The 26,124-nt window shown below is 35.1% G+C and overlaps 1 protein-coding gene across 2 annotated transcripts in view; it reads right to left on the reverse strand.

The window, feature by feature from the left end:
• TTC6 (tetratricopeptide repeat domain 6) overlaps nucleotides 1-26,124 on the reverse strand; it is a 204,643-nt gene that overhangs the window by 107,871 nt on the left and 70,648 nt on the right. For both annotated transcript variants that reach the window (XM_079119380.1, XM_079119381.1), the window contains one exon: nucleotides 2,833-2,937. In XM_079119380.1, the coding sequence (XP_078975506.1) occupies nucleotides 2,833-2,937 (105 nt within the window). The remainder of the gene's footprint in view (nucleotides 1-2,832; nucleotides 2,938-26,124) is intronic.

The raw sequence follows: 26,124 nt of genomic DNA on the forward strand, positions 1-26,124 counted from the left end.
CAATAGTCAAACCTATTAATTAAACATTTGTATTTATCAGGCAATACCCTATATAGTGTCTCACTAAATTCTCAAAACATCCACTTTACATACAAAAAACTGAGACTTCAAGAGGTTAATAGTACAAATTTACCTAGGAAGTAAGAGGAATTCAAATCCAACACTATCTGATTCTAAACCCTGTGCTCTTCTTAGTCCTGAACAATGTAAAAATGATAACTATATGTAATACCACATAATTGATAGACATTGGAATTGTTTTAGGTTCCTTTTTATATTTACAGATTGCATTTTGACTCACTATACACAAATGGGGTACAACTTTTCATTTCTATGGTTGTGCATGATGTAGATTCATACCATTCATGTAACCACACATGTACATAGGGTAATAAGATACTGGAATGTTTAGTAAACCACAAAGCAAATATCAATAAATTCTAAGAAACAGGTATTCTAAAGAATTTATTTTCTTATGTTCATAAGAATTAAAAATAAAATTTAAATAAAATAATTCCAAGTTTAAAAATTTTTAAAAATACTTTTCCACATAAGTGCTGTATCAAAAAAAAATTAGTTCTTCCATATTTTCAAGAAGATTATTCCTATGCTATATCAATTTCAGAATGTTTAAAAAGATGAAAGCAAGAATAAATCTGGTAGCAAAAGTCAACAAAGGAAAAAAATGCATGTAAGGGTCCAGACTGGTAAGACTACAACCATCTTGGTCTTAACTACCACTTTGCCCACAAGGTGATCCTGAACCATATCCCAAGCCCTACAGGACAAAGTTGTTAAAAGAGCCAGTCAAGCATGTTATGCTGGCCACTGATGCCTGGACTGTTTCTCAACTGACCTTTAAACATTTTCATAGTTTTTGAGACAGATATATTGCACTTGGCCACAGTCTACCTTTGTCTAACTTTGCATATAAACCTCTTCTCCTGCTTTGAGGTACAGTGACTTGCTTAACTTGATACTACCCAAGACAGGCATCTGTCTGTAAGTTCCCAATATATTATACTTTGTGCAGTCCTGGATCTGTCTGCCCTTTTTTTTTTTTTTTTGGTCTCATGATCCCTTTTACTTTTGGCAGCTGGTTCTCATACACATAATTCACCTGTGCATACATATTAAAAATAGAAAATATATGGCCTCTTAGAATTCAACATAACATAGAATAACAATTTAGCATCATCAAGTAACCCTAAAACAAAGATGTTTCAATATTTGTATTCTAAACATGTGAATCAATAGGTTAAACATGAACATTCTATCCCTGCCTTGGTTGCAGCAATCTAAGAGGTAAATTCATGACCCCATTTCAAGAAACAGCACATATGGATCAAATTTCTTTGTATTCATTTTATCTCTTGCTTTGTTATGCTATTGCCCTTGTTATGCTTTCTTTATGATTTCTTTTTAACTTTTTTGCTTTGTTTCTGTTTCTGATAGATCTATTTTAGTAAGCTAACTAAAATAGTGTGCAAATAAAATAATTCTAAACACAATTAATAATTGATGCACAGCTTAAAACAGTGGCACACACCTGTAATCCCAGCAACTCGGGAAGCTGAGGCAGGAAGATCGCAAGGTTGAGATTAGCCTCGGCAATTTAGGAAGACCCTGTCTCAAAACTAAAAATAAAAAGAGCTAGGGGTGTAACTCAGCGGTAGAGCACCCTTGTGTTCAATTACCAGTACCAAAATGCCAGATGCCAGTCGAACCCGTATTTCAAAAGCAAGGGAATGATCTTCCAGTTCCCTGTTGTAAGGCATGACTGAATACAATACGCTGCCTGTGAAATGGAGATAGGATCTTCACCCACTCAGCTGCTTAAAATATGAATGAAACCCCATGGTGCTTTTAAAATTGTGAAAATTGAAGAAAGCTACTAAACTGTTTTTTCAATGTCAATATTTATATTTCAATGTAAATATTTACTTAATGTCATTAGTTATTAAGCAGATTAAGCAAATTCCTCAATAAATTAGCCCCAGGTGTCTTCTCTCCTGAAATGGAAGTAATGTTGGGATGACCAAAACATCATGCATCTTTTAGTTTTTAGTTTCCACCTGCGAAAACTGAATAAGTACCCCCGCTGAGACCTTGCTAAGTGGACATGCCTCTGTATGCTCATTCCCACCACTTTGTAAATGTGGTCCCCTGACAGCTCTTCTAGGCTAGTTTGAAATGAAACTTGCTTTTCCACAAAAGACTGATATGAAAATATGGAAGTTTTATGTAATTACTTTTTCATTTGGTTTTCCAGCAAAATTATAAGGACTTAACCATAAGCTATAAAACAATACTATTATCATTGCCAACAAAATTAATAATGATTCTTAATCATTATCTAACATCTGATAATAAATACTGTTCAGTTTTCATGAATTATCAAAATAAAAGTAAATGAAAATACCATGAAGATCCTTTAAACAACCCATATGACTTCATATCTCAATTCTCAAATACAATATTCTTTCAAAGAGACAACAGAATATGGTTCTTGACTGATTAAAGTAATATCGTAAGTATAACACTTAAAATAAATATACAAATTACAATTATATCTTATAGAAATATATACAAAATTTTAATTTTATAAGTATAGATATATATCTATGTACATACATTCATAATGTATACACATAGCAATTATTTACATATGCATAGTTTCTATTGTGCCATCCAATCAATCCTGACCATAGCAACGGTTGTCTGACAAGTTACATAACAACTATACAGTAAAGTTTAATGTCATAAGCAATTACACAATTTAAATATTAAATAGTAACAGTTCTAACAGAGAAAAATCATTCAGTACTTTACCTCATATTTTGGATATAGAGTGTCCCTCATGACAGATTCTGGAACAGAGAATTTGGGCGCAGTGGGATTCCAAAACATCTTTGTAAGTTCTGGATAAGCAGATGTCTTAGAAAATAACAGGAAAAACTATTAGAAATAGTAACAAATGTCTTCTAAGATAAAAAACCCAAACTCCTGTCAAAATTGCTTGTAGTTGCTAAGAAAATTACCTAATTGGTTGCAAAGTCTCTGAAAGTAAGAGAAAGATAACTTTTCACACCCATCAGATCAGCAAAAATGTAAAGGCAGCAAAGGCCATTTGAAGTAAAGTAGAAAAAGTACACACCATGACATAGTGAATCCCACTGTTGCGGTTTGGATATAAGGTGTCCCCAAAATCTAATGTGTGAGACAATGCAAGGTTTGGAGGAGAAATGATTGGATTATAGCCTTAACTTAATCTGTGAATTAATCCCTAATGGGATTAACTGAGTGGTAACTGGAGGCAGGTGGGGTGTGGCTGCAGAAAGTGGTTCATTGGAGACATGGCTTTGGGGTATATATTTTGTATCTGGAGAGTGGAAGCTCTCTCTGCTTGCTGATCACCTGTGAGCTGCTTACCTCTGCCACACACTTCACCATGATGTTCAGTCTCACGTTGAGTCCCAAGGGCCTCCATCTATGGATGGAGACCTATGAAACTATGAACCCCTGAATAAACCTTTTCTCCTCTACAATTGTGCTGGTTGGGTTCTTTAGTCATAGCAACAAAAAAGTTGACTAAAACACCCACCATTGTGTGAGATGGTGTCCTAACTAAGAGATATTCCCTGCTTATATAATTATATCAAAATGAATTCTCCTGTCACAGATAACTAAAAAGAACCAATAAAAAATAAATAAAAAGTACATGTCACAAGTTCCAGCAATTCTACTTACAGCTATTTATTCTAGGCGAATTCTTACACACATGCCTGGAGAAATATGTACAGAATATTCACAGAGCATATGAAGTAGCAAAAATAAAATCAAAATGTAAATGTCTATTCTAGAGATACAGATGAATAAAACCTGGCATATTCATATAAACACTATAAATTCATTAAAATTATGATCCATAGATGGATCTTAGAAGCATAATCTTGAGAATAAAATAAGTTTCATAGTTACATATGTATTTATAATTTATATAAAATGCAACTAGAACACATATAACTATGCTATTTATAGTTAAGTGTCACATCTACAACTAGTAAAGCATAAACTAATGGACAGGAAAGACCAGTATTGTAACAGTGGAGGACGAGAAATGAAGACTTAATCAAGAGGACTTAATGATCTTTTATTTTAGAAAATATAAAGCAAGTATGACAAAATGTAAACATTATGAATTATTGATAACATGTTCCCCAGATGTTTAATATTTTGTTTTCTGTATTTCTTCATATCTTTAAAATTGTCCAAATAAAAATCAATCAGGCCTAGGGAAGTTTTTTTTAGAGAAGTGAAACTATGCAGTATAATATTAGAACTGTGACTACATGACATCATGTGTTTGACAAAATCCACTGAACTTTACAGCAGAAAAAGTAAATTTTAACATAATGTGAAGTTCAAAAAATCATTCAGGAGGTCAGAAGGAATCCCAGAGTAGAATGAAAAATGTAACAAAAGAGTCTATCCATATTTCAAATGGAAGGGGTAGGGGAAGGTGCTGACTTCAGTAACTTTATGGAGTATATAAAACTAAAGGCATTTCAGCTGCTAAAGTATTCGCAGAATATGGGTTAATAATTCTAATACTTCTGTACGTACATACTGGAATTTTAAAATTAGGTAAATCGCGCATCTATATGCCAGCAATGCAGGAGGTCAAGGCAAGAGGATCCTGCAGTTGAGACCAACCTGGGCAACACTTAGCAAGATTCTGTCTCAATATAAAATTTTAAAAGGGCTGAGGATGTAGTTCAGTGGCAGAGTGCCCCTGCATTCAGTCCCTAGTACATCAAAAATTAAATTAAATTGAGTAATTCAATGGAGGTTTGAATAGGAGTTAGAAAAAATAAGGGAGGAAGACATAATGATCCATGTGGTAGTGGATTAGGGTTGGAGACATCAGTGTGAACTCATGTTTAGTTTAATATAGACACAGATGTATACAAACAGAAACACTTAGAAATATGAATAAACAAGTTAGTATGCACACATATATTTTCTTGCTTCATCAGCCAACACAGCCTAGAAATAACAATGTCCCAGGAGCAGCAAGCACACCTACTGTCCAAGATCTTGATTTCTAATTACATTCTCTAATAAATGGAACCAAGGCTCCTTACATAAATGTCTAATTCTTGGACTAAGGCAGGAAATACACAAGCTAAGCATGGAACTTCTTATACTACCAAAAATTAAGCAAGTGCTTAAAAAAAAATAAAACCTCACAATGATAAGGACATCCAAAAGCACACAGAAACCAACACAAGGAGTTCCCAAGGTCCAAAGCTCAAACAATTTCAACAATAATAATAACAAAAAGTATTGGATTATAATTCAAAGCATTACACAAATATCCAGGAGTCATACAGATATAAATAAATGACTGAGTAAATACATAGGAAGAAAAGACAAACTTCCTGGGCAGAAGAGTCCTATTTAATTTTAGTAGCTACTCTACCCTCAGGCAAGTGGAGCATAATTTCCAACTCCTTAAGCATGGCTGTGCATACTTACTTCCTTTAAAACATACGATATAAAAAGGCAGGAAAAAGAAAAACTTTACAAGGAAGAAACCTAAACACCACCTCACCAGGTGTCCAAGGTAACATCAACACTGATGAACTATCTAATAACATGAACCCCAGGTAGGACGTGGTGAAACATACCCTATGTCACTAGTATTCTTCCCAAAGTCACACAACTCAATGAAAAAAGAAAAAAATTCAGGCAAAATCCAATTGGAACACTTTCTACCAAATACCTGACTAATATCCCTCAAAACTGTCAAATTCATTAAAAACAAGGAAAATCTGAGAAACTGTCACAGACAAAAGGAGCCTAACACACATGAGAACTAAGTGTGATATAATATCCTACATGGGATGCTCAAACAGAAAAACGACATTGTGTAAAAACTAAGGAAATTTGAATGAAGTATGGACCTCAGCTATCTAAGCTAAACCCAAGGCCAACACTATTCTAAATGGAGAAAAATGGAAAGCATTCTTCTAAAAACTGGAAGAAGACAAGGATGACGTCTATCACTACTTCTATTCAACATAGTCCTAGAAACTCTAGCCAGAGCAGTTAGATGAAAGAAATTAAAGGGATACAAGTAGGAAAAGAAGAACTCAAACTATCACTATTTGCCCATGACATGATTTTATACTTAGAAGAGCCAAAAAAATTCCACCAGAAAAGTTCTAGAACTAATAAATGAATTCAGCAAAGTAGCAGGATATAAAATCAACACCCATAAATCAAATGCATTCCTACACATCAGTGATGAATCCACTGCAAGAGAAATTAGGAAAACTACCCCATTCATAATAACCTCAAAAAAAAAAAAAAAAAAACCACACACACACTTGGAAATTGATCTAACAAAAGAGCTGAAACATCTCTACAATGAAAACTACAGAACATGAAAGAAAGAAATTGAAGAAGAGCTTAGAAGATGGAAAGATATCCTGTGCTCTTGGATAGGCAGGATTAACATTGTCAAAATGGCCATACTACCAAAAGCACTATACAGATTTAATGCAATTCCTATTAAAATCCCAATAGCATTCTTCATAGAATAGGAAAAGCAATCATGAAATTCATTTGGAAAAACAAGAGACCAAGAATAGCCAAAGCAATCCTTAGCAAGAAAAGTGAAGCAGGAGACATCGTAATACCAGACCTTGAACAGAGCAACAGTAACAAAAACAGCATGTTATTGGCATCAAAACAGACATGTAGACCAATGGAACAGAATAGAAGACACAGAGACAAACCCACATAAATGCAGTTATCTCATACCAGAAAAGGGGCCAAAAACATACATTGGAGAAAAGAAACCTTCTTCAACAAATTGTGCTGGGAAAACTGGAAATGCACATGTAGAAGAATGAGAATAAACCCCTATCTCTCACCCAGCACAGAACTCAACACAAAGTGGATCAAAGACTTGGGCACCAGCCTAGAGACCCTGTGCCTAATAGAAGAAAAAAATAGGCCCAAATCTTCACTATGTTGGCTTAGGACCTGACTTCCTTAACACAAGTCCTAAAGCACAAGAAATAAAAGCAAGAATCAATAAATGGGATGGGTTCAAATTAAAAAGTTTCTTCTCAGCAAAGGAAACAATCAACAATGTGAAGAGAGAGCCTACAGAGTGGGAGAAAATCTTTGCCACATACACCTCAGAGCATTAATGTCCAGAATACAGAAAGAACTCAAAAAATTTAACACCAAAGAAACAAATAACTCAATCAATAAATGGACTAAGGAACTGAACAGACACTTCATGGAAGAAGAAATTGCAATCGATCAACAAACATATGAAAAAATGTTTAACATCTCTAGCGATTACACAAACACAAATCAAAACTACTCTAAGATTTCATCTCAACTCCAGTCAGAATGGCAATTATCAAGAACACAAGCAACAATAAATGTTGGCAAGGATGTGGGGAAATGGGTACGCTCATACACTGCTGGTGGGCCTGCAAATTGGTGCGGCCATTTTGGAAGGCAGTACGGAGATTCCTCAGAAAACTGGGCATGGATCCACCATTTGACCCAGCTATCTCACTCCTCAGTTTATACACAAAGCACTTAAAATCAGCATACTACAGTGAAGCAGCCACATCAATGTTCATAGCAGCTCAATTTCACAATAGCCAAACTATGGAACCAACCAAATGGCCCTCAACAGACGAATGGTTAAAGAAACTGTGGTATATGTACACAATGGAATATTATTCAGTCTTAAAGAAAAATGAAATTATGGCATTTGCTGGATGGAGCTGGAGAATATCATGCTAAGCAAAGTAAGCCAATCCCAAAGAACCAAAAGCCAAATGTTTTCTCTGATTTGCAGATGCTAAATCACAATGGGGGTGGCTAGTGAAAAATAGAGGTACTTTGGATTAGGCAGAGGAGAGTGAAGGGAAGGGAGAGGGCATGTGGGTAGGAAGGATAGTAGAATGAATCAGATATTATTACCCTGTGTACATATATGATTACATCATGTACAACCAGAAGAATGAGAAGTTATACTCCATTTATGTATGATGTATCACAATGCATTCTACTGTCAGGTATAACTAATTAGAACAAACAAAAAATGTGAAAAAAGTATCAATGTAATAATACTTGCTTATTAATTTTAATATTTAAAAATTAATTATTTAATTAATCAATACTGGTTTGTTAATTTTAATAATCAATATTGATTTATGAATTTTAATGAAATATCATACTTCTGTAGATAATTATAAGTCTCCCAATGATGACAGATATCATTCTTTCACAGTTCTGGCATCAAGGCAGAGGGAAGACATGTTCCCTTTGAAGAATTCTTTCTCACCTCTCCCCTAGCTTTTAGAGGTTTCAACAATCCTGACCTTCCTTGGCTTGCAGCAACATGGTTCTCATATCCTTGTCCCTTGTCCCCTGGCTTCCTTCCCTGTGTCTCTCCATGTGCTCACATGCTATTCTCTTTTCATAAGCACACCAGTCCTATTGTGTTTAAGAACCACACTACCTCCAGCACCATCTTATCACAGGATTCTCAAATACATCTACAACGTCCCTATTTTCAAATAGGGTCACCTTGGACATATCTTTTGGGGGCCATCATTTAACCCGTTATTATTAGGTTAATAATAAGGGAAGCAGGGCATTCTGTCTTTGCAAGTTTTCTGTAAGTCCAAAACTATTTTTTAAATTAAAAATTTCCATCTGTAAACTAATAAACAATAAAAATAATAATTCGATTAAACAGTTGCAAGCGAAATAAATTAATCAGACATTCATAAAAAGAGCTTGAAGCAAATATAATATTTTAAAATAATATCTGTTTAAGAGCATGGTATTATTGGTAATTATATTTTTAATGTTTTTATGGACTTTTTATAATAGTTCATTGGATGATGCATTTTCCCCAAAATGATATTTTCTTTTGCCAAAAGAGAAAGCATACATTCAAATGATTGTAAAGCATCAATTTTCAGGCACTGCTCTACGAACCCTTAATAGTAATATCTCCTGGAGTCAGGTTGTTACACAGAATTTCTGGAGTAAAATATGAAGACCCAAGCCCTGTAAATGAAAATTCACAAATAGACTATGACAAGGAATTTTGAGCACTTTCATTTCTAATTAGAAATACACTCATTGCAACTATCCTATATACTAGGTCATATGTTCCTATCTACAACAGAACATTTAGAGAAATGCAGATTTTGCAGTTGCCAGGTAAATTGTCCAACATAGAAACTCAAAATTAAGTGTCCTATCTCACTTGTCCTCTGTTCTGCTAGGCACAGTTGCATCACCCAATGATCAGCAGACTTACAGCCAAGAAGTTCTTGCTTTAGGATGAGTAAACTCTTCCAAAAGCAGCTTCCAGAGAGCACATAGAAATTAGAAGAATTTCAAGTATTCAAATGATATGTCACATACAATATGATAATTCTCCCTGTGCAGCAGTTTAGACTTCCAGCAACTTTAGCATCCCGAATAAAGTTAATTCCTAAACTATGAGATACAAGCCTTCAGGGTCAAGTCGGGTAGGGAAAGGTTATCAATGAACAACAGCACTTTGTTTTCAAGGAAAAGTACTAATGTTTTTTCAGGAGAGAATTTATCAAATTAAACTGGTAAATAAACACTAATCATGGTAAATTAGTTTACTCTGCAATACTTAAAGCATTCTAAGGTGAGTTGCAGAAAAATTATTAGAAGCAGTAGGGCTGGAAGCTGCTAGAACTTGGTAGGAAGGTAGAGAATGCATAGTAAACTGAACTGCTAAGACTTCCTAGTTTAATTTAGTGTTAACAGCACCTGTACTGCCCCTAAGGTTATGATACATATATTATGACCCAATACAATACCTCATGTTCATACTGATGACCTAAGGCCAGAATATTCTATTCAGTGAAGCAGAGAGACATGCAAATTAATTTCAGGGATACCTTAAGATTCATATAAATGAAACATAAGGCAGAACACCAGTTTTCAAAATGTAATCTGAGACCCTGGAAAAGGTTATCTGCCTTTTTCACTGTTTTGACATTTGCACTGATGGTGAAAAATGTATATATAATAAAATTGACAGTACCTCAGCATGAATCAAGACAACACCACCTTAAAAATGCCCTCCAGGAAGCAGGAAAAATCATTACTGTTATTAAATCTCAACCTTTAAGTGTACATTTTTAATGATCAATGTGATTAAATAAGAAGTACACACAAAATGCATCTGTGGCCATGTTTTAAGTCAGCTTTTTTTGCCTCTCTGACCAAAGGACCCAGCCAAAACCGCTGTAGAGGAGGAAAAGTTTATTTGAGGGCTCACAGTTTCAGAGGTCTCAGTGGGTGTGCAGCCGGCTCTACTACTCAGGGCTCCAGGTGAGGCCGAACATCATGGGGAAGAGTGTGTGGGGGGGAAGAGTGTGGTGGACGGAAGAGGCTCAAGATGATCAGGAAGCAGAGAGAGACTCCGGTGGCCAGATACCAAAATATATACCCCAAAGCCACGCCCCTAATGACCCGCCTCCTCCAGCCCCACCCCCCCTGCCCTCAGTTACCACTCAATGCATCCCATCAGGTCATTAATTCACTGTTGGGTGAAGGTTCCAAAACCCAATCATTACCCCTGTGAATCTTCTCACATTGTCTCACCCGGTGAGTTTTTGGGAGATAACTCACATCCAAACTGTAACAGGCCATAAGTTTTGAGGAAAAGCACATGTGTTCTTGTGGGAGCTGTAAGCGGGAGTAGACACTAGTTTTATTGGAGAGGAAAAGCATCAAACTATAGTTCTTGAGAATTAGGTATGTGGCAACCGTTTTCCTGAAAAGAAGTGATGCAAATCTGTCACTTCAAACATTCCATGATACTTGTGCCATAAAAATTGGGACTTTTAACAAAATTAGAATTTCAGAAAATGTAAGGCCCTTGTTATACACTTGCCAGATAGATTCCCCATTACTAAAGATTTTTCTGACAATATTAAAAAATGAGTTATTTAGATATTGTATACATAGTCAAATTTATCAACATTTGAAGAATTAAATAACTTCATGAGCAAATTTTCTGAAATTTTCTAGTTAATAAACCAATACATGTTGTTACAAAATCATCCATGAGTACAACATTCATTCAACATACAAGATAAGCCAATAGATTTTAATGCAATGAGATATTCAAAAGTAATTGATATGGTTTCAGACTTCAAGTGCAACAAACATTTTTAGATTTATAAATTATCATTCAATAAGTTATATTTTAGGCTGAGTTTAATATTTGTCTTTTTTTTTCCTTGTTGGTGAACTGACCACAATTTTTGTATTAAGCTTTTTATTTTGTAGATTCACATGAAGTTTTAAAAAATAAAAATAATAAAGATCCTACCTACCCTTTACCCAACTTACCCTGAGGTACCATCTTGTTTATTTATGTATTTATTTATTTATTTATTTATTATCATTTGTTCTATTCAGCTATATATGACAGCAGAATGCATTTTGATTCATTGTACACAAATTAAGTACAACTTTTCACTTCTCTGGTTGTACATGATATAGAGTCACACCATTCATGTAATCATACAGGTACATAGGGAGATGATGTTTGTCTCATTCCACTATCTTTCCTTCCCCCAATCTCCTCCCCTCTCCTCATTTCCCTCTACACAATCCAACTTTCTTCCATTCTTCCCTTATCCCCTCCCTCTATTATGTATCAGCATCCACTTATCAGAGAATACATTTGGGCTTTGGTTTTTTTGGGGATTGGCTTATTTCACTTAGCACAATATTCTCCAACTCCATTCATTTACCTGCAGATGCCATAATATTATTATTCTTTATAACTGAATAATATTCCATATACCACACTTTCTTTATCCATTCATCTATTGACGGGCATCTAGGTTGGTTCCACAATCTAGCTAACTTGAATTGAGCTGCTATGAACATTGATGTGTCTGTGTCACTGTACTATGCTGATTTTAAGTCCTTTGGGTATAAACAGAGGAGTGAGATAGCTGGGTCAAATGGCAGGTCAAAAGTTTTCTGAGGAATCTCCATACTGCTTTCCAGAGTGGCTGCACCAATTTGCAATCCCACCAGCAATGTATGAGCATACCTTTTCCCCCACATCCTTGCCAACATTTATTGTTGCTTGTATTCTTCATAATAGCCATTCTGATTAGAGTGAGATGAAGTCTTAGGGTAGTTTTGATTTACATTTCTCTAATTACTGGAGATGTTAAATATTTTTTTTCATATATTTATTGATCGATTACATATCTTCTGTGAAGTGTCTGTTCTATTCCTTAGCCCATTTATTGATTTGGTTATTTGTATTTATGGTGTAAAGTATAAAACTTTACACCATATATGAACTCATAAGAGTTCTTAATAAATTCTGGAGATTAGTTCTCTATCTGAAGTGTGGTAAAGATTTTCTCCCACTCTGTAGGCTCTCTCTTCACATTATTATTTCCTTTGCTGAGATAAAGCTTTTTAATTTGAATCCATCCCATTTATTGATTCTTACTTTTATTTCTGGTGCTTTTGGAGTCTTGTTAAGGATGCCTGCTCCCAAGCTGACATGGTGAAGATTTGGGCCTACTTTTTCTTATATTAGGCACAGGATCTCTAGTCTAATTCCTAGGTCCTTGATACATTTTGAGTTGAGTTTTGTGCAGGGTGAGAGACAGGGGTTTAATCATTTTGCTGCATATCAATATCCAGTTTTCCAAGCACCATTTGTTGAAGAAAATTAATATTGTCAAAATGGCCATGCTACCAAAAGCATTGTACAGATTTGATGCAATTCTAATTAAAATCCCAATGAAAAAGAGAAAGCAATCATGAAATTCATTTGGAAAAATAAGAGACCCAGAATGGCCAAATCAATCCTTAGCAGGAAAAGTGAAGCTGGAGGTATTACAATTACCAGACCTTTAACTATACTACAGAGCAATAGTAACAAAAACAGCATGGTATTGGCACCAAAACAGACATGTAGACCAATGGTACAGAATAGAAGACTCTGAGACAAACCCACATAAATACAGTTATCTCATACTAGAAAAGGTACCAAAAATGGAGAAAAGATAGCAAGATACCATCTTGCAAAACTATAATACAATATAATGAAAAAATGCTGACATTGATACATTCAAGGTACAGAATAGTTCCATCATCACAAGGATCTCTCTTCTTGACTTTTCTTTCAATCCATACCGGCCCCCTCATCCTGAAACCCTAGAACCCACACAATTTTGTCATTACAAGAATATTATATAATGAAATTACATAGCCTATAATCTAGAAGTGACTTTTTAGCATAATTCTCTAAAGATTCGTCATTGTCATTGCATGTATTAATAGTTCATTGGTTTTTATAGCTGAGTAGTATTCCATGGAATGGACATACCACAGTTTGACTAACCAACTGAAGAATATCCAGGGTCCTTCCAATTTGGTTTTATAAAATAAAGCTGCTATAAACATTTGTGTACAAGTTGTGAGACAATCATAAATTTTTATTTCACTAGGATAAACGCCTAGGCATGCCATTGTTGGGTTGTCTGTTTAGTTGTTATTCTTCCTTTTAACTGCCAAATTATTTCCCACAGAACTGCATCATTTTACATTTCTACCAACGATATGTGAGTGACCCAGTTCTCTACATCCTTACTAGCACTTGGTGTTGCCACCATTATTTTATTTTAACCACTCTGTAGAGACATCTCCTTGTGCTTTCAACTTGCATTTTCCTAACATTTAATGGTGTTGAACACCTTTTTATATGCATATTTTCCATCTACATATCATATTTGGTGAAATGTCTTTTAAAATGCCTTTACTTGTTTTCCAATTAGATTATTTGGTTTTTTAATGTTGGGTTTTGAAAATTCATTATGTATTCTAAACACTAGGCCTTTGCTGGATATGTGTTTTGCAAATATTTTCTCCAAGTCCATAGCTTGTGCTTAATCTTCTGAACAAAGCCTTTTGCAGAGCAAAAGTTTTTAATTCTGATAAAGCCCAATTTATCAATTTTTTTCTTTTATGGATCACTTTACCTAGCTTTACTCCCAACAATCTTCTGCATTCTTTATACAAGCTTTATAGTTTTACATTGTACATTTCAGACTGTGAATCATTTTAAGTTAAATTTATTATAACTCAAGACTTAGGTCGGCATTCTGTTTTTGTTGTTGTTGTTGTTGTTTTTCCTATTGTTGTTCAATTGCTTCAACAGCAATTATTGAAAAGGCTATCCTATATCCATTGAGTTGTTTTTGTACCTTTACCAAAAATCAGTTGTGCATATCTGGGACAGTCTGTCTGTGGATTTTCTGTTCCATTCCACTGATATATGGGTCTATCCCTTCACCAAGACCATAGCATTGATTACTACACTAGTATAATTAGTTGTAAATTCATAAGTTGATTCCTCCCATTTTATGCCTCCTTCTTAAAATTGTTTTAGCTATTATAGTTCCTTTACCTTCCCCTATAAATTTTAGAACACTCTTGTTTATATCTACAAAAAAAAAGTCTTGTTGGAAGTTTGATGGAATTAATTTAACCAGTATATCAATTTGGAAACCAATGATATGTTTACTATGTGGAGTCTCCAGTCCATGAACATGGACTCTCTCCATTTAATTCTGTTGCTTTCATTTCTTTCATTAGCATCTTGTAGTTTTCAGCATCCAGATCCTGTATATGTTTTGTTAGATTTACTCCTAAGTATTTCACATTTTGAGCAATTACATATATCCACTTTTTATAGAATTCATCTATCCATTAAGGATTAATAGAAATAGACTGAATTGTTTATGTTTATATTGTATCTTGTGACTTTACTGAGCTTAATTATCAGTTCTGTGAGATTTATCTTTTACGCATTCCTTGGAATTTTCTATTCAGACAACCACATCATCTGCAAAGTTGTGTTGTGTCCTTTCAAGTGCTTTATGTTCCTCTTCCCACCTATGGCACTGCCCAAAATTTCCAGCACTGTGTTGAATAAGATGGTGAGGGAAGCTATCCTGGCTTTCTCCATTAAATATAACGGTAGCTGTAGGTTTGAGTAAAATGTTCTTTTTCCAGTTGTAGAAGTTTCCCATTATTCCTATTTTTCTGAGAATTTTTATCATGAAAATGGGTGTGAAATTTTGTCAAATGCTTTTCCTGCATTGATTTTATATAATTATGTAATTTTTCTCCTTTATTCCATAATATGAGGGATTGAAATGGTTTCCAAATACTAAGCCAGTCTTACAATCCCTGGAATAACCCCCTTAGGCCATGGTGCATAACTTCTTTTCTGTTATTTTTCAACTACATGTTCTAATATTTTAAGGATTTTTATACCTAATATTCATAAGGAATTGTCTTAGTTCATATTGTGCTCCTGTAAGAAAACACCTTATAAAAAACAGAAATTTATTCTCTCACAGTTCTAGAGGCTAGGAGGCCCAAGATCAACTGGCATCTTCTGTGGGCCTTCTTACTATGTCCTCACACGCAGAAGGCAGAAGGGCTAAGAGGGGAAAACGAGGCCGAATCTGCCCTTTTATAACAGCAATTATCTTACCTGTGAGAGCAAATTCCTCCTGTGCTAATCATTTCTTAAGTGCCCCACCTGTTAACACTGTTACAATGACAATTTAATTTCAGAATGAGTTTAAAAAGGGACATTCAAAACAAAGCAAGAATATTGATCTATACTTGATTTGTACACACTCTTTTATTTGAAGGGGAACAGTCTTTGTTTAGCTTAGGTAGCAGTATTGCTAGCTCCATAAAATGAATCTGGGAGCAGGCCTGAGCAGGTAGCCCAGTGGTAAAACACTTGCCTACCAAGTACAATGGCAAAGTCCTGGGTTCAATCCCCAGTATCACCAAAAAAAAAAAAGAACTTCAGAAGTGTTCCCTTTTCTTTCAGAGATTATATAAAATTGGTGCTAATTCTTCCTTGAGTAACTGATAGACTCCTCTCCAGTAAAATCATGTGGGCCTGGAGGTATGTGGGAGAAAAGTCTGTTTTTTAAATTAATAATTCAATTTTCTTAACAGTTGTATATTCAATTATCTATTTTCATTGGAAGAGCTGTGGCAGTTTGTGTTTTTTTGAGGAATTTCTTCATTTCAACTAAGTTGTCAAATTTGTGTGTGTAGAGTTGTTCAGAATATTCCTGTAATTTTCCATTGATGCCTTCTGGAGTCTATGGTGATATCTCTTGTTTCATTTCTATATTGTTAATTCATGTCTTCTCTGGACATTTTTTTTCATCACTTTTACCAGAGATCAATTTTATTGATCTTTTCAAGAACTGGCTTTTTCACTAGTTTTCTTTATTGCTTTTCTTCTCTCGATTTCATTGATTTCTGCTCTTCATTATTCATTCCTGCCTCTTGCTTTGGGTTTATTTTGCTCTTCTTTTTCTTGGTTCTTGAGATGAGAGTTAAAAATATTGATATAAGACTTTCTCTTTTCCATTGTAAGCATTTAATGCCATAAATTTCCTTCTCAACCTTCTTATAGCTGTGTCCCATGTTTTTTGATGTGCTATATTTTCATTTTCATTCAGTTCAATGTATTTTTAAATCCCTTGAAACTCCCTCTGCAGCCCATAGATTATTTATAACTGTATAGTTTAGATTCCTAAACTAGAAGTATCTTCTATTATTCTCTTATCACTGATTTTTTTTTTTTGTTTGATTCCACAATGGACTCTCTATATATAATTTTGTGGTAAATGAAAAGAATATGTATTCTGCTTTTCTTGGTTTCTGGGTACTTCAAGGTTCAACTAGATCCTATTGGCCAATGGGTCTAGTGAGTTCTGTATCCTTAACTGATTTTCTAAACGTATACTATCAGTTGTTGAAAAGGGGAGGCTGAAGTCTACAATTTAAACATAGAATTGCCTGTTTCTCTTGTCAGTTCCATGGTTTTTCTTCAAGTTTTGCCTTTCTGCTGTTTGATGCGTGTACTTTCTCTGATCAAGGTCTTGGTGAATGCACACTTTTATCATAATAAAACATCCTTTTCTGTCTCTGACAACTTTCTATACTTGGAAAACTACTTCCATCTGATACTAATATAGCCACTCCCACTATTCTTTGAGTAATATTTGCATGATTTTTTTTACCATGCCTTCAATTTGACTATATTATTATATTTTAAGACTTTCTGGTAGAAACCATACAACTGAGTCATGTGTTTTAATTCTTCTACCACTCTGTCATGCAATTTGTATATTTACACCTTTTATATTTAATTGAAGGTTGAAGAATGCCATTTTATTCTTGTTTCTTTTTGTTTTTCTGAATTCTTTATTATCTGTTTTCTTTATTCCTTTCTGTTCATTTCTGTGGGTTACTTGAATATATTGTAGAATTCCACTTTTATTGATAGTGGGGTTGTTTTGCACAATTCAAAAAATTTCCTTTACACATTATAAAATGAGGCCATTCCATTTGAATTAAGAATTTTTTAAATTTTTTTGTTTGTTCTAATTAGTTATACCTGACAGTAGAATGCATTGTGATACATCATACATAAATGGAGTATAACTTCTCATTCTTCTGGTTGTACATGATGTAATCATATATGTACACAGGGTAATAATATCTGATTCATTCTACTATCCTTCCTACCCACATGCCCTCTCCCTTCCCTTCACTCTCCTCTGCCTAATCCAAAGTACCTCTATTTTTCACTAGCCACCCCCATTGTGATTTAGCATCTGCAAATCAGAGAAAACATTTGGCTTTTGGTTCTTTGGGATTGGCTTACTTTGCTTAGCATGATATTCTCCAGCTCCATCCAGCAAATGCCATAATTTCATTTTTCTTTAAGACTGAATAATATTCCATTGTGTACATATACCACAGTTTCTTTAACCATTCGTCTGTTGAGGGCCATTTGGTTGGTTCCATAGTTTGGCTATTGTGAAATTGAGCTGCTATGAACATTGATGTGGCTGCTTCACTGTAGTATGCTGATTTTAAGTGCTTTGTGTATAAACTGAGGAGTGAGATAGCTGGGTCAAATGGTGGATCCATGCCCAGTTTTCTGAGGAATCTCCGTACTGCCTTCCAAAATGGCCGCACCAATTTGCAGGCCCACCAGCAGTGTATGAGCGTACCCATTTCCCCACATCCTTGCCAACATTTATTGTTGCTTGTGTTCTTGATAATTGCCATTCTGACTGGAGTTGAGATGAAATCTTAGAGTAGTTTTGATTTGTGTTTGTGTAATCGCTAGAGATGTTAAACATTTTTTCATATGTTTGTTGATCGATTGCAATTTCTTCTTCCGTGAAGTGTCTGTTCAGTTCCTTAGTCCATTTATTGATTGAGTTATTTGTTTCTTTGGTGTTAAATTTTTTGAGTTCTTTCTGTATTCTGGACATTAATGCTCTGAGGTGTATGTGGCAAAGATTTTCTCCCACTCTGTAGGCTCTCTCTTCACATTGTTGATTGTTTCCTTTGCTGAGAAGAAACTTTTTAATTTGAACCCATCCCATTTATTGATTCTTGCTTTTATTTCTTGTGCTTTAGGACTTGTGTTAAGGAAGTCAGGTCCTAAGCCAACATAGTGAAGATTTGGGCCTATTTTTTTCTTCTATTAGGCACAGGGTCTCTAGGCTGGTGCCCAAGTCTTTGATCCACTTTGTGTTGAGTTCTGTGCTGGGTGAGAGATAGGGGTTTATTCTCATTCTTCTACATGTGCATTTCCAGTTTTCCCAGCACAATTTGTTGAAGAAGGTTTCTTTTCTCCAATGTATGTTTTTGGCCCCTTTTCTGGTATGAGATAACTGCATTTATGTGGGTTTGTCTCTGTGTCTTCTATTCTGTTCCATTGGTCTACATGTCTGTTTTGATGCCAATAACATGCTGTTTTTGTTACTGTTGCTCTGTTCAAGGTCTGGTATTACGATGTCTCCTGCTTCACTTTTCTTGCTAAGGATTGCTTTGGCTATTCTTGGTCTCTTGTTTTTCCAAATGAATTTCATGATTGCTTTTCCTATTCTATGAAGAATGCTATTGGGATTTTAATAGGAATTGCATTAAATCTGTATAGTGCTTTTGGTAGTATGGCCATTTTGACAATGTTAATCCTGCCTATCCAAGAGCACAGGATATCTTTCCATCTTCTAAGCTCTTCTTCAATTTCTTTCTTTCATGTTCTGTAGTTTTCATTGTAGAGATGTTTCAGCTCTTTTGTTAGATCAATTTCCAAGTGTGTGTGTGGTTTTTTTTTTTTTTTTTTTTGAGGTTATTATGAATGGGGTAGTTTTCCTAATTTCTCTTGCAGTGGATTCATCACTGATGTGTAGGAATGCATTTGATTTATGGGTGTTGATTTTATATCCTGCTACTTTGCTGAATTCATTTATTAGTTCTAGAACTTTTCTGGTGGAATTTTTTTGGCTCTTCTAAGTATAAAATCATGTCATGGGCAAATAGTGATAGTTTGAGTTCTTCTTTTCCTACTTGTATCCCTTTAATTTCTTTCATCTAACTGCTCTGGCTAGAGTTTCTAGGACTATGTTGAATAGAAGTAGTGATAGACGTCATCCTTGTCTTCTTCCAGTTTTTAGAAGAATGCTTTCTATTTTTCTCCATTTAGAATGATCTTGGCCTTGGGTTTAGCACATACAGCTTTTACGATGTTGAGGTATGTTCCTATCATCCCTAGTATTTCTAGTGTTTGGAACATGAAGGGATGCCATATTTTGTCAAATATTTTTTCTGCATCTATGAGATGATCATATGATTCTTATCCGTAAGTCAATTGATGTGGTGTATTATGTTTATTGTTTTCTGTATGTTGAACCAACCTTGCATCTCTGGGATGAATCCCATTTGATCATGGTGCATTGTCTCGTTAATATGTTTTTGTATGTGATTTGCCAGAATTTTATTGAGAATTTTTGCATCTATGTTCATCAGAGATATTGGTCTGAAGTTTTCTTTCCTTGATGTGTCTTTGTCTGGTTTGGGTATCAGGGTGATACTAGCATCATAGAAAGTTTGGAAGGGTTCCCTCGTTTTCTATTTCATGGAATACTGGGGAATATTGGTGTCACTTCTTTTAAGGTCTTGTAGAACTCAACTGAGAATCCATCTTGTCCTGGGCTTTCTTGGTTGGTAGGCTTTGGAAGGCATCTTCTATTTCATTGCTTGAAATTGATCTGTTTAAATTGTTTATGTCCTCCTGATTCAGTTTGGGTAGATATTTCTGTAGAAATTTGTTGATGTCTTTTGAGATTTTCCATTTATTGGCGTATAAATTTTTAAAATAATTTCTAATTATCTTCTGTATTTCACTAGCATCCATCGCAATATTTTCCTCTTCATCACAAATTTGTGCAGTTTGAGTTTTCTTTTTCTCTTTGTTAGCGTGCCTAAGGGTTTATCAATTTTATTTGTTTTTCCAAAGAACCAACTTTTCATTTAGTCAATTGTTTTGTTTCTTTTGCTTCAATTTCATTGATAACTGATGCACATACTTAAGAAAACTCAAAAGAAGAAGGAAATGCTATTGTAGTTAAAACTAATTTTGCTTTGCATATTCTTGTTCCTTCCAGATACTCTTTTTTTTGTTGTTGTTGTTGTTCTAATTAGTTACACATGGTAGAATGCATTTTGACATATTATACATATATGGAGTATAACTTCTCCTTCTTGTGGTTGTACATAATGTGGAGTTACACTGGTCATAGGATAGTAATGTCCAATTCATTCCACTGTCTTTGTATTCCCATTCCCCTCCCTTCCTTCATTACCCTTTGTCTAATCCAAAGCACTTCTATTCTTCCCTAACCAACCCCCACTTGTTCTGATACTTGTTCTTTATCATTTTTGTTTAGAGAACTTTCTTTATCCGTTCTTTTAAGGTAAATCTGCTGGCAACATTCTTTTAATTTCTTTTATCTGAGAATGTCTTCATTACTCTTCAGTCCTGTAGAATATTTCTCTGGTTACAGGGGCCTGGGTTCACAGTTCCTTTCTTTTCACATTTTAGAAAATATTCTGCCACTTACTTCTGGCCACCACAGTCTCTGAGAAGAAATCCACTTTACTCACGTTGCTGTTCCCTTATAACATAGTCCTTCTCTCTTGTCGCTTTCAGGATGTTTTCTTCTTTGGTTTTTAGAACTTTTACTATTTTGTAGCTTAATAAACATATATCTGGGTGTTTTCTATTTGGGGTTTTCATAGATTACTGAATCTATAAGTTTTGAATTGCCAATATTTCTTTCAGTTCTTTTTCAGTGTCTCTCTCTCTCTCTCTCTCTCTCTCTCTCTCTCTCTCTCTCTCTCTCTCTCTCTCTCTCTCTCTCTCTCTCTCTTTCTTCCCTTTCTGGGATCATTGTAACACAAATATTAGGTCTTTTGTTATAGTCCTACAGTCCCTGAAGCTCATTCCTCTTTTTTTTTTTTTTTCAATCTGTTTTCTCTTTGTTGTTTAGATTGGATAACTTCTATAACTTTCTGTCTCCAAGTTCATTGATTCTCTCCTTATTTTACTTTTTGGCCCACCAACTAATGTTTCATGTTTCAGTTATAGTATTTTTCAAGTCTAAAATGTGTGTTTCTTCTCTGCATCTTCTATTTCTTTACAAAGGCTTACTTTCTTTATTTTTTTTTCTTTCTTTTTCTTTCTTTGTACTGGAGATTGAACACTAGTGTGCTTTGCTTCTGAGCTATATGTCCTGTCCTACTTTTTAGTTTTGAGACTGGGTATCACTAAGTTATTGAGGGCCCCACTAAGGTTGCTGAGACTGTCCTCTAACCTGCAATTCTTCTGTCTCAATCTAGATTTATTGGTATTAGAGTCATATGTCACCGTGCCCAGCTTCTTTACTAAAACTTCCCATGTCCTTTTTTTTTTCCATTTGCATATTCATATATTTACATAGAGTAATGATGTTTGATTCATTCCGTTATTTTATTCCTTCCCCCCCCAACCCCTCCCACCTCTCTTTTCCCTCTATACAGTCCCTCCTTCCTCCATTCTTGCCCCCCTCCCACCCCCCATTAAGTGTCATCATCTGCTTATCAGTGAGATCATTCCTCTTTTGGATTTTTGAGATTGGCTTATCTCACTTAACATGATATTCTCCAATTCTATCCATTTGCCTGCAAATGCCATAATTTTATTATTCTTTATAGCTGAGTAATATTCCATTGTATATATACCACCGTTTCTTTATCCATTCATCAATTGAAGGGCATCTAGGTTGGTTCCATACTCTGGCTATTGTGAATTGAGCCGCTATGAACATTGATGTGGCTGTATCTCTGTAGTGTGCTGATTTTAAGTCCTTTGGGTATAGGCCAAGGAGTGGGATAGCTGGGTCAAATGGTAGGTCCATTCCAAGTTTTCTAAGGAATCTCCACACTGCTTTCCAGAGTGGCTGCACTAATTTGCAGTCCCACCAGCAATGTATGAGTGTACCTTTTTTCCCACATCCTCTCTAACACCTATTGTTGCTTGTATTCTTGATAATCGTCATTCTAATTGGGGTGAGATGGAATCGTAGGGTAGTTTTGATTTGCATTTCTCTTATTACTAGAGATGTTGAGCATTTTTTCATATATCTGTTGATTGCTTGTACATCTTCTTCTGTGAAGTATCTGTTCATTTCCTTAGCCCATTTGTTGATTGGGTTATTTATATTCTTGGTGTAGAGTTTTTTGAGTTCTTTATATATTTTGGAAATTAGTGCTGTATCTGAAGTATGAGTGGCAAAGATTTTCTCCCACTCTGTAGGCTCTCTCTTCACATTACTGATAGTTTCCTTTGCTGAGAGAAAACTTTTTAGTTTGAATCTATCCCAGTTGATTCTAACTTTTATTTCTTGTGCTATGGGAGTCCTATTAAGGAAGTCTGATCCAAAGCCAACAAATTGAAGATTTGGACCTACTTTTTCTTCTATAAGATGCAGGGTCTCTGGTCTGATTTCAAGGTCCTTGATCCATTGTGAGTTGATTTTTGTGCAGGGTGAGAGATAGGGGTTTAGTTTCATTCTGTTGCATATGGATTTCCAGTTTTCCCAGCACCATTTGTTGAAGAGGCTATCTTTTCTCCATTGCATATTTTTGGCACCTTTGTCTAGTATTAGAAAATTGTATTTATTTGGGTTTGTGTCCGTGTCCTCTATTCTGTACCATTGATCTACCTGTCTATTTGGGTGCCAATACCATGCTGTTTTTGTTACTATTGCTTTGTAGTAGAGTTGAAGATCTGGTATTGCGATACCCCCTGCTTCACTCTTTCTGCTAACGCTTGCTTTAGCTATTCTGGGTTTCTTATTCTTCCAGATGAATTTCATGATTGCTTGCTCTATTTCTGTGAGGTACGTCATTGGGATTTTAATTGGAATTGCATTGAATCTGTATAGCACTTTTGGTAGTATGGCCATTTTGACAATATGAATTCTGCCTATCCAAGAACATGGGAGATCTTTCCATCTTCTAAGGTCTTCCTTAATTTCTTTCTTCAATGTTTTGTAGTTTTCATTGTAGAGATCTTTTACCTCTTTGGTTAGATTGATGCCCAAGTATTTTATTTTTTTTTTGAGGCTATTGCAAATGGAGTTGTTTTCCTCATTTCCCTTTCAGCTGTTTCGTCGCTTGCATATAAAAATGCTGTAGATTTATGCATGTTGATTTTATAGCCTGCTATTTTGCTGAATTCATTGATGAGGTCTAGAAGTTTTCTGGAGGAGGTTTTTGGATCCTCTAAATATAGAATCATGTCATCCGCAAATAGTGACAGCTTAAATTCCTCTTTTCCTATTCCTATCCCTTTAATTTCTTTAGTCTGCCTAATTGCTCTGGCTAGAGTTTTGAGGACAATGTTGAATAGAAGTGGTGAAGGAGGACATCCCTGTTTTGTTCCCGTTTTTAAAGGGAATGGTTTCAGTTTTTCTCCATTAAGAATGATGTTGGCCATGGACTTAGCATAAATACCCTTTACAATGTTCAGGTATGTTCCTACTATCCCTATTTTTTCTAGTGTTTTGAGCATGTAGGGGTGTTGTATTTTGTCAAACGCTTTTTCTGCGTTTCAGCAGCACATGGAACCTTCTTGAAAATAGACCATGTGTTATGCCACAATGCAGCCCTTAGAAAATGCAAAAAAATAGAGATACTGCCTTGTGTTCTGTCAGATCACAATGGACTGAGAGTAGAAATCAATGACAGAATAAAAAAAGGAAATTACTCCAACACTTGGAGACTAAATAATATGCTATTGAATGAAACATGGATAACAAAAAACATCAGGGAGGAGATTAAAAAATTCTTAGAGGTCAATGAGAACGATGATACAACATATCAAAATCTCTAGGACACTATGAAAGCAGTACTAAGAGGAAAATTCATTGCATGGAGCGCATTCCAGAAAAGAATGAAAAGTCAACAATTAAATGACCTAACATTACAGCTCAAAGCCCTAGAAAAAGAAGAACAGAATAACAGCAGAAGTAGTAGAAGACAGGAAGTAATTAAAATCAGAGCTGAAATCAATGAAATTGAAACAAAAGAAACTATTCAAAAAATTGACAAAACAAAAAGTTGGTTCTTTGAGAAAGTAAACAAAATAGATAAACCCTTAGCCACACTAACAAAGAGAAGGAGAGAGAAGACTCAAAGTACTAAAATACATGATGCAAAAGGAAATATCACGACAGACACCACTGAGATACAGAACATAATGAGAAGCTACTTTGAAAATCTGTATTCCAACAAAATAGAAAGTACCGAAGAGACATTGACAAATTTCTAGAGATATATGCTCCTCCCAAACTGAACCAGGAGGACATACACGATTAAAACAGATCAATATCAAGCAATGAAATAGAAGAAGCCATTAAAAATCTACCATCTAAGAAAAGCCCAGGACCAGACAGATTCTCAGCCAAGTTCTACAAGACCTTGACAGAAGAACTCATTCCAATACTTCTCAAAGTATTCCAGGAAATAGAAAAGGAGGGTACCCTACCGAACTCATTCTATGAAGCTAATATCACCCTCATACCCAAACCAGACAAAGACACATCAAGGAAAGAAAATTTTAGACCTATATCCTTGATGAATATAGATGCAAAGATCCTTAACAAAATATTGGCAAACCGTATCCAAAAACATTAAGAAAATTGTGCACCACAATCAAGTGGGGTTCATTCCTGGAATGCAAGGATGGTTCAACATTCGTAAATCAATAAACGTAATCCATCATGTCATAGACTTAAGGATAGGAATCACATGGTTATTTCAATTGACGCAGAAAAAGCATTTGACAAAATACAACACCCATGTCCTTTTTGAATCTATTTTTCTACCTATGTTGCAAGGTTGTTCATAATTGCTCATTGGAGCATTTTTATGGTTGCAGATTTAAATTAAATTTTGTCAGATAATTTTTTTTGTAGTGCTGAGGACTGAACCCAGGACCTTGTGCTTGTGAGGCAAGCACTCTACCAACTAAGCTATATCCTCAGCCCATTTTGTCAGATAATTCTAACATTTTTGTTATCTCAGTGATGGCATCTACTGACATTCAGTTGAGATTTTTCTAGTTCTGCATAAGATTAATGAATTTTGGTTGAAATCTAGATATTTGTGGTCTTATGCCATAAGACTCTGGAACTTATTTAAACCTCCTGTTTAACCAACACTCCACTAGACCTCCTCTGATTCCAACACTGGGAAGGGGGTGTGGTTTGTGATTAGGATGGAGATAGAATCCCACGTGGTCTTACCTGACAGTTTAGGGGTGGGGGAGGTGTCTCATTACCACTCCACTAGCATTAAAGTACCAGCTTCACACACAGCCTTCCTTGGAACCATGCTGGCAGAAGTGTTGGCGTGTTTCACTCCCTTTAGAGGTAGGGATGGGGAGTTTTTTCTGTAGTGTTTGGCAAGAACACAACAGTTATTTTTCTAAAAATTTTCAGATTTTTCGTTCTGCTGGGTTGCACTTCTCCTGGTTCTTCAGCTAGAGATAGCAGTTCTGATTTTTTTTTTTTTTTCTTTTTTGTCTTTACCTGT

This window comes from Sciurus vulgaris, assembly GCF_902686455.1.
Source record: "Sciurus vulgaris genome assembly, chromosome: 2".
NCBI lineage: Eukaryota > Metazoa > Chordata > Mammalia > Rodentia > Sciuridae > Sciurus > Sciurus vulgaris.